The 13,750-nt window shown below is 35.7% G+C and overlaps 4 protein-coding genes across 4 annotated transcripts; 3 read left to right on the top strand and 1 right to left on the bottom strand.

The window, feature by feature from the left end:
- Positions 1-66: 66 nt before the first annotated feature.
- Positions 67-2,503, top strand: EV154DRAFT_505724 (armadillo-type protein). The gene is made up of 9 exons (XM_051601199.1): positions 67-208; positions 279-498; positions 560-639; positions 715-1,215; positions 1,316-1,482; positions 1,555-1,773; positions 1,850-2,035; positions 2,101-2,250; positions 2,331-2,503. Exons 2-9 carry the CDS (start codon positions 302-304, stop codon positions 2,436-2,438), a joined length of 1,608 nt encoding a protein of 535 aa, XP_051458547.1. The 5' UTR covers positions 67-208; positions 279-301; the 3' UTR covers positions 2,439-2,503.
- Positions 2,504-3,396: 893 nt separating this feature from the next.
- On the top strand, positions 3,397-5,164 carry EV154DRAFT_505727 (uncharacterized protein). The gene is made up of 8 exons (XM_051601200.1): positions 3,397-3,604; positions 3,691-3,923; positions 4,009-4,095; positions 4,185-4,256; positions 4,315-4,443; positions 4,522-4,841; positions 4,898-4,969; positions 5,033-5,164. Exons 1-8 carry the CDS (start codon positions 3,432-3,434, stop codon positions 5,078-5,080), a joined length of 1,134 nt encoding a protein of 377 aa, XP_051458548.1. The 5' UTR covers positions 3,397-3,431; the 3' UTR covers positions 5,081-5,164.
- A 1,841-nt stretch (positions 5,165-7,005) lies between these two features.
- Positions 7,006-11,294, top strand: EV154DRAFT_505729 (chitin synthase). The gene is made up of 5 exons (XM_051601201.1): positions 7,006-7,363; positions 7,436-8,039; positions 8,132-8,746; positions 8,851-9,785; positions 9,871-11,294. Exons 1-5 carry the CDS (start codon positions 7,360-7,362, stop codon positions 11,286-11,288), a joined length of 3,576 nt encoding a protein of 1,191 aa, XP_051458549.1. The 5' UTR covers positions 7,006-7,359; the 3' UTR covers positions 11,289-11,294.
- A 510-nt stretch (positions 11,295-11,804) lies between these two features.
- On the bottom strand, positions 11,805-13,591 carry EV154DRAFT_505733 (mitochondrial carrier domain-containing protein). Its single transcript, XM_051601202.1, has 6 exons — positions 13,294-13,591; positions 13,088-13,222; positions 12,859-13,027; positions 12,603-12,784; positions 12,281-12,544; positions 11,805-12,217 (listed from the first exon to the last, which is right to left on the bottom strand). Exons 1-6 carry the CDS (start codon positions 13,540-13,542, stop codon positions 11,918-11,920), a joined length of 1,299 nt encoding a protein of 432 aa, XP_051458550.1. The 5' UTR covers positions 13,543-13,591; the 3' UTR covers positions 11,805-11,917.
- Between the last annotated feature and the right edge of the window lie 159 nt (positions 13,592-13,750).

Below are 13,750 nucleotides of genomic sequence, written 5' to 3' on the forward strand. Positions count from 1 at the left end.
AAATGATGATGCATTAAAACAGTAAGGAAAAAAAAAAAAAAGTTTCTCTTGTTCTTTCTTGTTAAAGTTGTATTTTTATTTTTGTATTTTTAGTTTATATATATATCCTCCATTCATTCCTATCACATAGAAACGCGTTTTTATTGTTTATTTTTTTTAAAAAAAAGTTATTGTATCAAGTGTATATAAAATATATCTTACAAGAAAAGTGAGTCGATATTTTTTTAAAGAGTTATTTAAAAACTAACAAAAAAAAAAAAAAAAAAAAAAAAAATTAGGTAAAAACCCCCAGAAAAAAAAAATGTCGAAACAACATCAAGAAACAGATCATGGAGCACGTTCTATATTTGATGACCCAGTGGATTTATTTAATTTCAACCAAATCCAATCTTCACGTTCTGTACCCGCTTCAAGGAGGAATTCTCATGAAGATCACAACAATTTGGATCTCTTGTTAGGCACCACATTATCTCTCAATAACACGGATTCCGAGTCGGGGTAAATAAATAAAATTAGACCATTTTTTTTTTTGTTGTTGTTGCTCATTTCCCTTGTTTAGATTTCGAAAGTCGCCTTTTACTATAACACCTCAAGATCAAGTGACTAGCTTTAAATCGTCCATGGATGACGTGTCTGAAAGTAAGGCATTTTTTTTATTTTACACATAGGAAACGCCATGTTGTTCTATTTACTCATATTTTCACATACACATAGTCTCTTCCCTAAACCCTCGTTTATCACAAGCCAATGAATCACCTAAACGTTATCCAACACATGCCGAGCTGGCAAAGTTTACATCAGCTCAACATACACCATGGTTAACCAACTACCATTGGGAATTGCCTACCTCTATGGGAGTCTGTCCACAATTACAACAAGTAGGGTTCTGTCCTCGTCAAGATCTATGTCCTTACGCTCATCCAACAGGCGCTTTTTTTGTTTCAAATAACAATTCCTCGTTATACCAACAAGATCAACAACGACAACCATTCTTTACAACTCCCCTGATCAAAAAGAAACAACAACAACAACAGCAGCAGCAGCAGCAAGATCGATTTGCAGAGGCAAGTGTAGAGGATTTCACTGGTAAATTATTCGACCTCTGTAAAGATCAAAATGGGTGTCGATTCTTGCAGAAAAAGATTGAAGAAAATCAGACGTATCTGGATCTTGTCTTTGATGAAATCCAACCTCAATTCGTCCAACTCATGACAGGTAAGTAAGCTCTCTGAGCAAGTGGAGAATAAGTTTTTTTAACAGAATTCCACCCCACCCCCCCCCTTTTTTTTTACTATTATTATATTGCAATTTCCAGATCCGTTCGGAAATTACCTTTGTCAGAAAATGCTGGAAAAGTGTCATCATGAACAACGCACACTGATTGTTGAAACTGTCGCACCTGATCTTGTCAACATTGCTTTGAATATGCATGGTACACGTGCCGTTCAAAAACTTATCGAATATCTCTCTACCCCACAGCAGGTAATAATAATAATAATAATAAGCGTTCAAATGGGATTTAACATCATCCATTTTTTTGGGGGGCATTTTTAGATTAGCATGGTGACGGATGCACTCAACGCAAATGTAGTAACACTGATCAAGGATCTAAATGGAAATCATGTGATCCAGAAATGTCTTCACCGTCTATCGGCCGACGATAATCAATTTATCTATGACGCTGTGTGTACTCATTGTATCCAAGTGGCGTCACACAAGCATGGATGTTGTGTTCTACAACGTTGTTTTGATCATGCCACTCTATCACAAAAGGTAAAAGACAAAACAAAAGTAACGGATCAACTGTCATTAGGATGATTAAAAGTTTATGTGTTGTGTGGGCGGATAGGATCAATTAGTAGAGGAAATTGCAAAACACGCACTGACTTTGGTGCAAAACGCATTTGGAAATTACGTTGTACAATACGTGTTGGAATTGGGTGTGGCGGGATATTCGGAAAGTATCATTCGTCGGTTTGTCAATCATGTGTGTATTCTCTCTGTGCAAAAGTTTAGTTCCAACGTCATTGAAAATGTAAGTGGGGTCGAACATGTCTTTATTATTATTATTATTATTATTAAGAGTGTAATTTTGTTTAGTGTATACGTACGGCTCAACCTGCGACACGCCGATTATTAATTGCTGAGCTTGTGAATCCGTCGGTCATGGAAAAACTATTGCATAATTCGTTTGCGAATTACGTGGTACAGACTTCACTTGATTTTGCTGAAGAGGATCAACGTGCTGAGGTAAGTTCATATTAATAAAAAATGTGAGAGTTGGATACTTAACCTCTCTCTCTTTTTTTTTAAAAAATAAAATAAAAAAGCTTGTGGAGTGTATACGTCCGTTATTACCTACTATCCGTACTACGCCTTATGGTAAACGTATACACAGTAAAATATTTCGTGATCCGAAACCTCTGCCAAAAAATTAATCATTGGGGGGTCTTTTGTAAATAAATAAATAATAAATGGGATCCAAATCCTTTTTTCCCTTCAATATCGTTTTAAAAAAATGACTCACCACAAAAGTATTTCTGCTTTGAAAAGTCTATTGAAATGATTTGAGTAAACCAAGTTTTCAAATAAAACTCAAGAATTTCAATATGTTTTTATATATACACTTATAAACGGTAAATGAGAGAAAAGGAAAACATTTGACAGGTTGAATGGAAAAAAAAAAAAGTGTGTATTCATTTGACTTTGCAAGAAGGGTTTTTTTTTAGTACATTGAAGAACGTATTCAATGATATCTTATAATTATGCTAAAGTAACATGTGAAAGTTTTATCATGTGTCATAACATTACATCGTAATTTGTTCGTATCTATTCATTCGGGATAAGCGATTTAGTCGGCGCATTGTAAGTTAAGGAAGTGTAAAGCTACTATCAGGCAGGTTTGCTTTTCATGTAAATGAGCTAAAGCCAATCAAGCCTATTGATACATTGCCTTTTATCACTAATGAATGCTTTAACTTTTTACTTTATTTTATGCTCAATGTCAATGACGGAGAGTAAATCTTTGTTAATGCACTTAAGAGCGAGCGAACGAGACTCTCCCAGAACAAGAGATAAATGTTCGAAATCAAAAAACATGATCTCCTTGTAAAAACTCGGACCCTCTTAATTGATATACAAGGGTTCTGTTTTTCTTTGAGCACCCATTAACTTGCATCAATTTATACCTGCATTTTTCTATTACCAAATCGAGTAAAAGCACACATTTTTTTTTGCTTTGATTATTAGGTAAAAAAAACCCGTATTCGCCATGATCGACATTTACTGTGATGGGATCTCAGGGAGGTAAAGACGATCATCAAGTGTAACAATACTGAATCGCTAATGGTATAAAGAGAGAGAATAGAGGCATACAAATTATTTTCTTTATACTCCTTTGAAATTACTCAGCATCCACTACAGACAAGTCAATGCTATCTGCTCAATTCATCATTTTTATTGTGCTCTCGGTTGGTTATGCTATGGCAATCAATGTAGCTGATATCGCGGAATGTCCTGCACTTCCCGCTCGTCAGACTCCTGCTAGAGACGTCACGGATCTTCGTATAGATGATATCAAAATCATTGCTGGTTTAGGTGATAGGTAAATGCAACAGAATCACGAATAACTAAAAAAAAAAAAAAAAAGGGCCACAAAGAAAAATTTAACAAGCAGAGATAATAAAATAGTATTATGGCAGGCTTAGCCATGAACGGCATTGACTATGAAAACAGTGGGGTATTCAACTTGAGTTTGATTTCCGAATATCGTGGCAATAGTTATGCTGTAGGTGGTAACACTGGTGCCATAACACTTCCTAACTTTATTAAAAGATACAATCCTAAAGTCCGAGGTGCTTCCGTTCATTCGCATGTAATTTCCTTCTGTACGAATCCTTATTGTGGATTACCTACAAGCTTTTGTAAATGCTCAATTTCTTTCTTCCCTTCCTTCTTTTTTGTCTTGTAAAAAGTTATGTTGCAACTAAAACATGTTTTCCATTGTAGATCGACCTTTTACAGATAGATTGAATGGAGCTCAAAGTAACGCTATTGCCAAAAATTTGGATTACGAGCTTGATTATCTTATTCCCCGTAATTTTGGTTAAAATGTTTGGATGCGTTGCATAATACATTCTTATTCTAACTCCTCCTTCTTTTTTTTTTAAAAAAAAAAAATACAGGTATGAAAGCTTATTATATATTTAGTTCTAGCTTTAAAAATGACTGGAAAATGATCACCATTAATATTGGCAGTAAGTGCTAAATCACATCTATTAGTATTCTGATTATAAAAATTAATCGTTTTATAAGCCAATGATCAATGTTCAAGTTGCAGTAGTGAATCAGAAGCTTACACGACGCCAGAAGCTTATGGAAAGTATGTGGAAGCGGCTATCCTTCGTATCCAGAAGGAAATACCTAAAGTTGTAGTGAATTTACGTAAGTTTTACTGCAGGTTCAGACAGAAAAAAAAAAGTAGGATCGTAAACAAATGTCATAACTTGCATTTTTTTTAAGTGGGCACGTTTAAAGTATCCGGCATTTTTCCATTATCTGCTAAGAACAAGTCATATTGCGTGAAGAACGGAATACTAGAGAATAACAAGGAATGTGCATGCTCGGGTTCTACTGCTAATATGACTAAAATGGATGACTTATCAGACGCTTACAATGAAAAATTGTCTATACTTGCTGCCAAATATAAAGGTGTTGTGGGGGGAACCTTTGCTGTCATGTACAGTCCGGCCCCTATTGACTTTAGCTCGTTCCCTATCAATGCTCTGAGTAATGTTGATTGTTTTCATCCTAGCAAGAAGGGGCATCAGTGGTTTGCAAAGGTAAAATAAACAGTAATACATTCGTTTGCCATCTTATTGACATGATTTTTTTGCAGACTTTATGGAACCAGCTTTTTATAAAAAGAAGTCTTAAGCCTTCAGTCATTGGTTTTCAGGAAAATCTTTCTGTAAGTATTTCTAGATAATGTGCTGTTGACTCGAGTTTCTTAAAAAAAAAATTACAACTGTAGATTTACTGTCCAACCAGCGTCGATAGGCTTCCTACTACCAATGCCTAACCTAATAGTTTTTTTTTTTCTTATCTTTTATGAAAGTGTACCGTGCATACCTTTATGTGAATAAAAAATTAAACAAAGACCCGGATTTTTTTTGTTTTTTGTTTCGACGTACGTTATCTTAAGAATACAGAATAGTAGCTGCGTTTTAACGTACATGTCTATACATATTAAGAAAGAACATTTACTTCCATGCAGCTCGGGAAATTTAGACAGATATAAACTTTTTCTCCTGATATTATTTCTTTCCCCAAATAGGCCTAGTTATAATAGAAGGATAGGTATAAACCGATGCAGATTCTATCGAAATCAGAATAATCTCCAAGGGAAGTGTTTACTTCCTTTTCTGTAAAAAAAAAAAAAAAAAAAAAAAAAACTTGTAAGACTGAGTTTGCGCGATTGTTTTCTGTTCAGGGCAGAAAAAAAAAACCAGATACAATAAACTTCTTATTCCATCTCTAATTTGCATTGTCTTGTACACATTTCCACATGTTACAATGAGCATGACGTATTAACATTGAGATGTCATTTACAAATGACTTGCTGTACTTTGTAATATAGTATTCAATTCATCTAAATGAAAGTAATACATATACATTGATACGCGTCATTCGGCTACAATCTGATTAAAGAAGACGTTGTAACTTTACAACATCAAATAAAAATCAACTCCCTTATTTTCTTTATTTACACTTAGCGCAAGTACAAAGTGGTAAGGATAAGCATTATGCATATTTCTGATACGATGTCTAAAAATAAAAAGTTGCTGTATAACGCAAATCGTTTATAGTGCCACACATACAAGTTTGATATTAATTACATGAAAAAAAAAAAGAGAGAGAGAGAGGCATATCATGGGGGTGATGTCTATCAATTCATAACCATTGAATTTCTGTCGTGAAGATAACCATTGATCAACTCCTTTTTGATGAAATAGGCCTATTTTTGTGTAACACAGTGTTGCCCATCAAATGTAATATTAACGCACATTTTATCGTTGGTCAACAACAATGACCGTATTTTGTACGACTATCTTTCATTTGGTTTTAAACTGACTAAAATAAAATAAAATAAAATAGGATTTATACAGATAATACTATTAACGAATAAATCGATATTAAAATATCCCATATATTTATGGCGCAAAAAAAAAAAGAAGGAAAGTATAGCTGTTTACATCTTTAGATTATAAACTATAATGCCCGCCCAATAAAACAAAAGAAAGATACACGTGGTTTTCCCTTTTTAACAAAAAGTGATAATAATTCAATTGTTTCTATGTTTTTTTTTGGGCAGTGTTATAATAATTGTAGTGAGACTACTAAAGAAAAGAAGAGGATTAAGTAACAAGTTGGATTGAAAAGTTACCTTAACATGTGCGTAGTTCTTATATAATATTACTAGTTTGCTATACAGATTTTTATACAACATCCCCCTTGTTTCTCCTTGTTTTCTTTTATATCACAATAATACCATATAATTGTGCTATAATCATGTACCACTTATAAAAATAAACAAAACACACACACACACACACACACACACACGCACACATATATACATACACATACACAATTGCAATCAAGTGATTTTTGTTCAGTATTTAACCATGATCTTAAAGAGATTGATTTAATCTTACTCGTTTGTCCCTAGAAAAAAAAATTAAACATAAAAAATCTTCTCCCCACATCATTTTGCTCCTTCTTTTTCTCTCTCTTTTGTTTCTCTTTTCTTTTGTTGTTGAATGTTCCCCCTTGTATAAAAAAAAAAAAAGTATATAGACAATAATCTCCTCTCTTTTCTGCTGTACTATAATAATAATATAAAAAAAAAGGACCTAATATACAGCACCATCACCATCATTACCCATCAATATCATCAATTAATATAATATAATCACTATGGAAATATCATTCAGTAATCTATCGCTAGCATCTGCAGCCGCATCAAATAACGGAGACTCTTCAAACCCCAATAATTTACCAAGACGTACAGGATCGTTGGTCAGACCTGAAAGAAGCAGAATCGATTCACAACATCCACAATATCATACACGAAAAAGAGTTTTAAACAACGAAGATTACTATACTCCAGCTGGCGACCGATCAGCACCTGCAAGGCGTTCAGTAATAAGAAGAGGGTTATTAGGGGTTGAAGACGATGATAGACAGCATCAATCCAACATTGAGTACACAACTAATAAAACATCTAATTCGTGCGATACTTGGAAAGCGTTTTGCTACCTTGTAACGTGCTGTTGTCCTCCCCCTATTCTTAAAGCCATGGGTAACTATCACAGAACCTTTTTTTTTTTTTGTGTCCTGAGGGATAAAATAGTATATTAATAGATTTCTGTAGGCAAAAAAGACCAAAGTGCACAGATGGCTTATCGAGAAAAGATCGGCCTCGTTGTAATTATCTTGGGCATTATGGCTTTTGTGGGGTTCTTAACATTTGGATTTACACAAGTGGTTTGTCCCAGACCACCACTTAGTTTTCGTGTAGAATCGATTACCAGCGGATATGTTATTATTCATGGCTGGGCATACCTTTTAGCTTCTTGGAACGGACACCCTGCCATTCCTGGCATCACCGACAAACAGACGAACGTTATCTACGAGCCAATTAATGCTGGAGGAAAAGATGCCTCGTTTCTTTTTCAAAATATAAATCAGAATTGTGCGTCCATTATTATGCCAAAGAATCTAGGCGCCGTCATCGGAAAAGGGGATACTCCTTCTTATTTTCCCTGCCAACTTATAGATTATACTACTCCACCACCTAGTGCATCTACCTACTCTAATCAGTCTGCATGTCACTTAAACCCTCAAACTCACACCACTTTTGATACTATGAAAGCCAACGGCATTTTAAATTCAAATGGAAATTACGATAAATCAGGAAGAGTTTATTATGACTGGACTGACGTTAATTCTACCACACATTTAGCTGTATTTAACAGGTACTAAAAATACTAGCATATATACATATATTTATATATTAAAATGACAAAATGTTACTGCTGCACAATGTACTAACATTGATTTATGACAGCTATGTATTAAACTTAAATTTACTACAGTCAATACCTCAGTCTGTATTTACATTTCCAGCAGATGGTCTTATTCAATCCATGGTGCAAAATTCATCTCTTTACGGCGGCCAAGATATTACTCATATCATTGCAACACATCGAACGTTAAGTAAACAATGGAAATCAGAAGCCCAATGTCTACTCGATATTATCAAAGTGGGCGAAATTGATACCAAAAGTTTTGGCTGTATTGCTTCCGATGTAGTGCTATATACATCGCTGATTGTTATTCTTGGCGTGATTCTGGTTAAATTCGGTCTTGCTGTTGTTTTTGGTTGGTTCCTATCTTGGAAGCTAGGCAACTTTAAGAAAGAGGGCAAAACAACGTACCAAGAACGTATGCGACGAGATAACGAAATTGAAGATTGGACAACTGGTATTAATGTTCCAGCTGAAGCCATCCGTCCCCATCAGGGCTCCCATAAATATCCTTCCTATAACAGCAATAGTAATCTTGATAAAAAAAGAAGTATCATTCCAAAGAAATCACGATTTACACAACCAGATACAGGGTCAATGCATTTTAATTCCGTTGAAAGACCAGGCAGCACAATCTGGAAGCAATCAAATACAGGGTAAAAAACAAACACTTACTTTTTGTTGTTGTTGCATTGGAACTTAACCTTAATATTTGTTGTGCCCTTTTACCTTTCCCTTTTTTTTTTTTTTTTTTTTTTAGATCAAGAATCTTTGGAAATAGTAATGCTATTAATACTGGATCTGGAATAATTTCCCCTCGACCTACAGGGTCAAATTCTGAAAATAGTAGGAGCGTAACTGCAAGTCCTTTATCGCGCCGATCTTCACGAACAACTCGGTCAAGCATTACACAGTCTTTACAAACCACGACATCGTGTCCATACGAATTGTCACCGCATGCAGTAAAACAACCTGCAGCAGAGTTTATGCCTTTTGGTTTCAGTCTAGCTCACACTATTTGTCTCGTTACTTGTTATTCAGAGGGTGAAGATGGATTGCGTACCACATTGGATTCCATTGCCACGACAGATTATCCTAATTCACACAAGTTGATTTTAGTTATTGCAGACGGTATCATTACTGGACATGGTAATGCAATGTCTACTCCTGATATTTGTGTTTCAATGATGCATGATTTCCTTGTCGAGCCAGCTAATGTGGAGGCATGTTCTTATGTGGCTATTGCTGACGGTACCAAGAGACATAACATGGCTAAAGTCTATGCAGGATACTACCGCTATAATGACAATACGGTCGATCGCGATTCTCAACAGCGCGTACCCATGATAACCATTGTCAAATGTGGTACCCCGGAAGAGAGAGAGAAAGAATCAAAACCGGGTAATCGTGGTAAACGAGATGGACAGGTGATCCTCATGTCATTTTTACAAAAGGTCATGTTTGACGAAAGAATGACCGAATTGGAATACGAGTTCTTTACCAATGTTTGGCGTATCGCCGGTGTCAGCCCTGATAAATATGAAATTGTCTTGATGGTGGATGCTGATACCAAAGTGTATCCTGACGCATTGTCCCGTCTTATTAGCTGTATGGTCAACGATTCAGAAGTAATGGGTCTTTGTGGCGAGACAAAGATTGGTAATAAAACTGATAGTTGGGTGTCAATGATACAAGGTAAAATATATGCATACATTTCCTATAAATAATACACCACACTAAACAACCCCCCTTTGCCCCTCACCCTACCCCTTCTCCTTAGTTTTTGAATATTATATCTCTCATCATCAGTCCAAAGCTTTCGAATCTATTTTTGGTAATGTTACTTGTTTACCAGGATGTTTCTGTATGTATCGTATCAAGGCACCTAAAGGAAATAATGGTCATTGGGTTCCAATTCTAGCCAATCCTGATATCATTGAACATTATTCTGAAAATGTTGTGGATACACTTCATAAGAAAAATCTGTTATTACTTGGTGAGGATCGTTATTTATCAACGCTCATGTTGAAGACATTTCCCAGAAGAAAAATGTTGTTTGTCCCTCAAGCTGTGTGTAAAACCGTAGTACCGGACTCCTTTGCGGTTCTGCTCTCTCAAAGAAGACGATGGATTAACTCTACCATTCATAATTTAATGGAATTAGTGTTTGTACGCGATCTGTGCGGTACATTTTGTTTCTCCATGCAGTTTGTTGTATTTATGGAATTAGTGGGTACATTGGCGTTACCTGCAGCTATTTCTTTTACATTGTATCTTATCATTTTGGCTTGTATTGGTCAGCCTGCGGTCCTATCCCTGATTTTGCTCGCACTCATTCTGGGTCTTCCTGCAGTTTTGATCTTAATGACAAGTAGAAAACTAGTCTACGTCGGTTGGATGCTCATTTATTTAGTCAGTTTACCAATCTGGAATTTCGTGCTTCCATCTTACGCTTACTGGCATTTTGATGATTTTACGTGGGGAGAAACACGTAAGGTAGAAGGCGAAGGCAAAGATAATCACGGTGACAAGGATGGTGAATTTGACTCTTCTCAAATTGTCATGAAGAAATGGGCTGACTTCGAAAGAGACAGAAAAATGAGGGAAGAAGACGAAAGATCAAGGGCTTTGGTACAGCAACATTTGTCCACCCCCTTATCCAGATGGTCGCCTTATTCGAGGTTAACGCCTAATTCTACAGATCTATCTCTTGAAATAGATAACTCTACATTGTCAACTTTAATTGGATCAACCTTAGGGAACAATTCACCCAGAATAGGAGTATCCAATAATCAACCCCCTATCCCTACATCTTCAAGACGTAGAGAGCGACCCACTTATGATGGTAATTCAAATAATGAAGGTGAAGACGAAGATGATGAAGACGAGCTTGATGAAGATGGTGAAGATGAAGAGGAGGACGATGACGACAGATCGTCCGTTTTATCCGAAGAAGAATCTATTCATGTAAGACAATGGAGAAGAAGTCTTGATATTCTTGGTGAAGCAGGTCCCTCATCATTTGATATTGATTTACCAATGATCACAAAAGATGACGAGTCTGAAGACGACTGGCAAGCAAACATTATGGATTCGTTCAAGAAGAAAAAAACAGACAAGGAGGAATCCCCTAGTCACAAAGATAAAGCTGACTCTATTGCAGACAGTAAAGCTTCCATTTCTGATAAAGAAGAGTAATCACACTGTAATAATAAATAAAACTTAATAATTATAAAGTTTCTTACTTTTCTTCATGTCTTCTTTAACCCCCACCCCCACCATCACCGTATCTTGCTCTGTTTATCACTTGCCTGTAGTGATTTACAGTGCATATTATTCATTAATAAAAAAACAGGCCAAACATAGCCTACTTTTAAATGGTTTTTCAGGTTCTAACCTGGTCATGATGAGAAGTTGTTACATATTATATATATCCGATCAGTTTTATCAACCACCGTCGGCATAGATATAAAATAGTTTGTTATTGCATCAGTCCAAAGAACCAGCATTTGCATAAATTTGATGATGAAGCCTGAAAACAAAGATAAGACATCAATTAGAGAATATCACCCTGTCATGTTCAAGAATTAGATGACACAAGAAGATAAAGACAGACTTATAATTCCGAAATTTCTCTCTTTCAAGAATACATATGTATTAAAGGATATGGTGCATACACCATAAAAATAAAAAATAAAATCCAGCAACTGATAGGCAAAGGTATTTTTATTTTTTTATTTTTTATTTTTTATTTTACACATTAGAATATTACAAAAATTAGATGGATTAGGGGGGAACATAAAAAAAGAAACAGACAATTAAATATATTACAATGGATCGAAATCAATACTTCTAAAATCGACTTCACGTTTCACAAGCTCGAATACCAAGAAACCAACGCTTGTGGCGGGAACAACACGGATCACAGTATGACCAAACTCTTGATATAAGAACTTTCTCCAGCTGCCACCGTTTGCTTTCACTTGAGTTTTACATTGTTCCCAAGTACGCTTATATAAATCGTTCACGGGCTCTTTCTTGGTTTTATTGGTAAATTCGGATTGACCCTCCTCGATGTAGAATATACTGTGGATCTTTGAAAAAGGGTGCTCGATGATTTGATATGCCTAGATATGTTTTGAGTAAATTAATAGAAAGACCCAAATGTGGGGAATGTATGATCCTTTTACCACTGCTGCTGTTGCACCAGCAAAAATAACAAATAGAGGCTCCAGCATCAATGGTGGTCTTTCAGAAGATTTACCAGATGCCGATATTATTTGATGCTGATCAACCTCATCCATTTTATGCACTTCCTTCCATCCTTTTTCAATCTCATTTAACGTCTTTCTCGAATCGACTTGTAATCCATACATTTCATCTAAAAAGTAATAGTATCCTTGCTGTTTCACCCACTCAAATGTAGCAAAGAAGAGACCACATGCTAACGAATCCTAATCGAGAATATTAAGATTAGGTGTGTCAAATGACTTTTTCATCCCTCTAACTTACTCTTATCAAAGTCAATGTAAATCCTCGATAAGCACTGGCTATGCCCAATTCTTTCAGTGTGGATTTCGCAAATTGGTACATAGACTTATGCTTTCCTTCTAACAAATCGCTTACTTCGAACCGAACTTTTAATGAATCCAGAGGTGTGGCAACAATTGATTGAGCGGCACCAGCCAGGCAACCTAAGAAAAAAAAAAAAAAAAAAAAAAAAAAACGTTGAGGAAAAAGTCGTGCGTGGACTGGTGTATTTTTGTACCTGCTAAAAAGACAGATGAATAAGGTGGTGGTGGGAAAGGACGATGCAGTTGAAACGAGCTAGGTGGGTGAAAGATAGGTAATGTCGCAATGTAGGTAGTATAAAGGACAGTACCAATTAGAGTATTTGCAAGTAAAGGTGGAAGAATATGGCGAGGTATAAAGTTCCACTATCGACAACAGAAAAAGTTAGAAGGGCAAATTGACAACATTTTTTTAAATTGCATTACGCCTTTTGTCTTCACAGCATGTGTGATCATGCCAATAGAAGTATATCTAAAAGAGAATCGTTTCGCAGTTGCATCGTTGATGGGCATGAGTGCTCTTGCCATGATGAGATAATCAACTCGTAAAGGTCGAAAGAGCTAATAGTTGAGCATTAGCTTTGTGAAAGTATAATAAACCGAAGAAGAAGAAAAAAAATTATCGTGAGTACCTTGACAGGAGTTCTATAGAATAAATAGAGACTCTGCATCATTAAGGTTCGAGCTATTGCTGTTGTTCCACCGACAGAAGTAACTTCTTTGGCTTTCTTCTTTTTCTGTTGTATTGATCGATAGGATAACATATTTCTGTAAGGCGATTGTAAAAAAGATGGTATATTTCTACTGGTAAATTGTGTCGGTTGCCATTTTTTTTTAATATCATGAATTTCTGCAACCGGCTCTGCAACAGAGGGTGCCATGATTAGAAACTACCGAAAAAAGAAAAAAGTAAACAGAGTTCGGTTTCGTGGAAACCCTTGGGGGGATTTAAGATTCAGGGCCAAAAGTTTAATTAAAGAGGTCACAAGTGTGGGGTCATTTTTTTTTTTTTTTTCTTTGTCGGGTAATTTACACATATTTCTGGATAAATGTTACTCATTGGGGGTCTTCATTTAAGGCCTGCCAATA

The sequence above is a fragment of the Mucor mucedo genome, assembly GCF_025094135.1.
Source record: "Mucor mucedo strain NRRL 3635 chromosome Unknown EV154scaffold_36, whole genome shotgun sequence".
In the NCBI taxonomy this organism is placed as follows: Eukaryota; Fungi; Mucoromycota; class Mucoromycetes; order Mucorales; family Mucoraceae; genus Mucor; species Mucor mucedo.

What these genes read in the sequence shown, in the direction of transcription:
- EV154DRAFT_505729 (XM_051601201.1), top strand. An exon ending in CATTTAGCTGTATTTAACAG is followed by an intron (nt 8,040 to 8,131) that starts GTACTAAAAATA and finishes GATTTATGACAG; the next exon opens with CTATGTATTAAACTTAAATT. An exon ending in TTGGGTGTCAATGATACAAG is followed by an intron (nt 9,786 to 9,870) that starts GTAAAATATATG and finishes CCTTCTCCTTAG; the next exon opens with TTTTTGAATATTATATCTCT.
- EV154DRAFT_505724 (XM_051601199.1), top strand. Translation starts at nt 302, where the DNA reads ATGTCGAAACAACATCAAGAAACAGATCATGGAGCACGTTCTATATTT. An exon ending in ATGCCACTCTATCACAAAAG is followed by an intron (nt 1,774 to 1,849) that starts GTAAAAGACAAA and finishes GTGGGCGGATAG; the next exon opens with GATCAATTAGTAGAGGAAAT. An exon ending in AAGAGGATCAACGTGCTGAG is followed by an intron (nt 2,251 to 2,330) that starts GTAAGTTCATAT and finishes AAAATAAAAAAG; the next exon opens with CTTGTGGAGTGTATACGTCC.
- EV154DRAFT_505727 (XM_051601200.1), top strand. Translation starts at nt 3,432, where the DNA reads ATGCTATCTGCTCAATTCATCATTTTTATTGTGCTCTCGGTTGGTTAT. An exon ending in TGGATTACCTACAAGCTTTT is followed by an intron (nt 3,924 to 4,008) that starts GTAAATGCTCAA and finishes TTTCCATTGTAG; the next exon opens with ATCGACCTTTTACAGATAGA. An exon ending in GATCACCATTAATATTGGCA is followed by an intron (nt 4,257 to 4,314) that starts GTAAGTGCTAAA and finishes TCGTTTTATAAG; the next exon opens with CCAATGATCAATGTTCAAGT.
- EV154DRAFT_505733 (XM_051601202.1), bottom strand. Translation starts at nt 13,542, where the DNA reads ATGGCACCCTCTGTTGCAGAGCCGGTTGCAGAAATTCATGATATTAAA. An exon ending in TTCATCTGTCTTTTTAGCAG is followed by an intron (nt 12,785 to 12,858) that starts GTACAAAAATAC and finishes TTTTTTTCTTAG; the next exon opens with GTTGCCTGGCTGGTGCCGCT. An exon ending in CTGGTGCAACAGCAGCAGTG is followed by an intron (nt 12,218 to 12,280) that starts GTAAAAGGATCA and finishes AAACATATCTAG; the next exon opens with GCATATCAAATCATCGAGCA.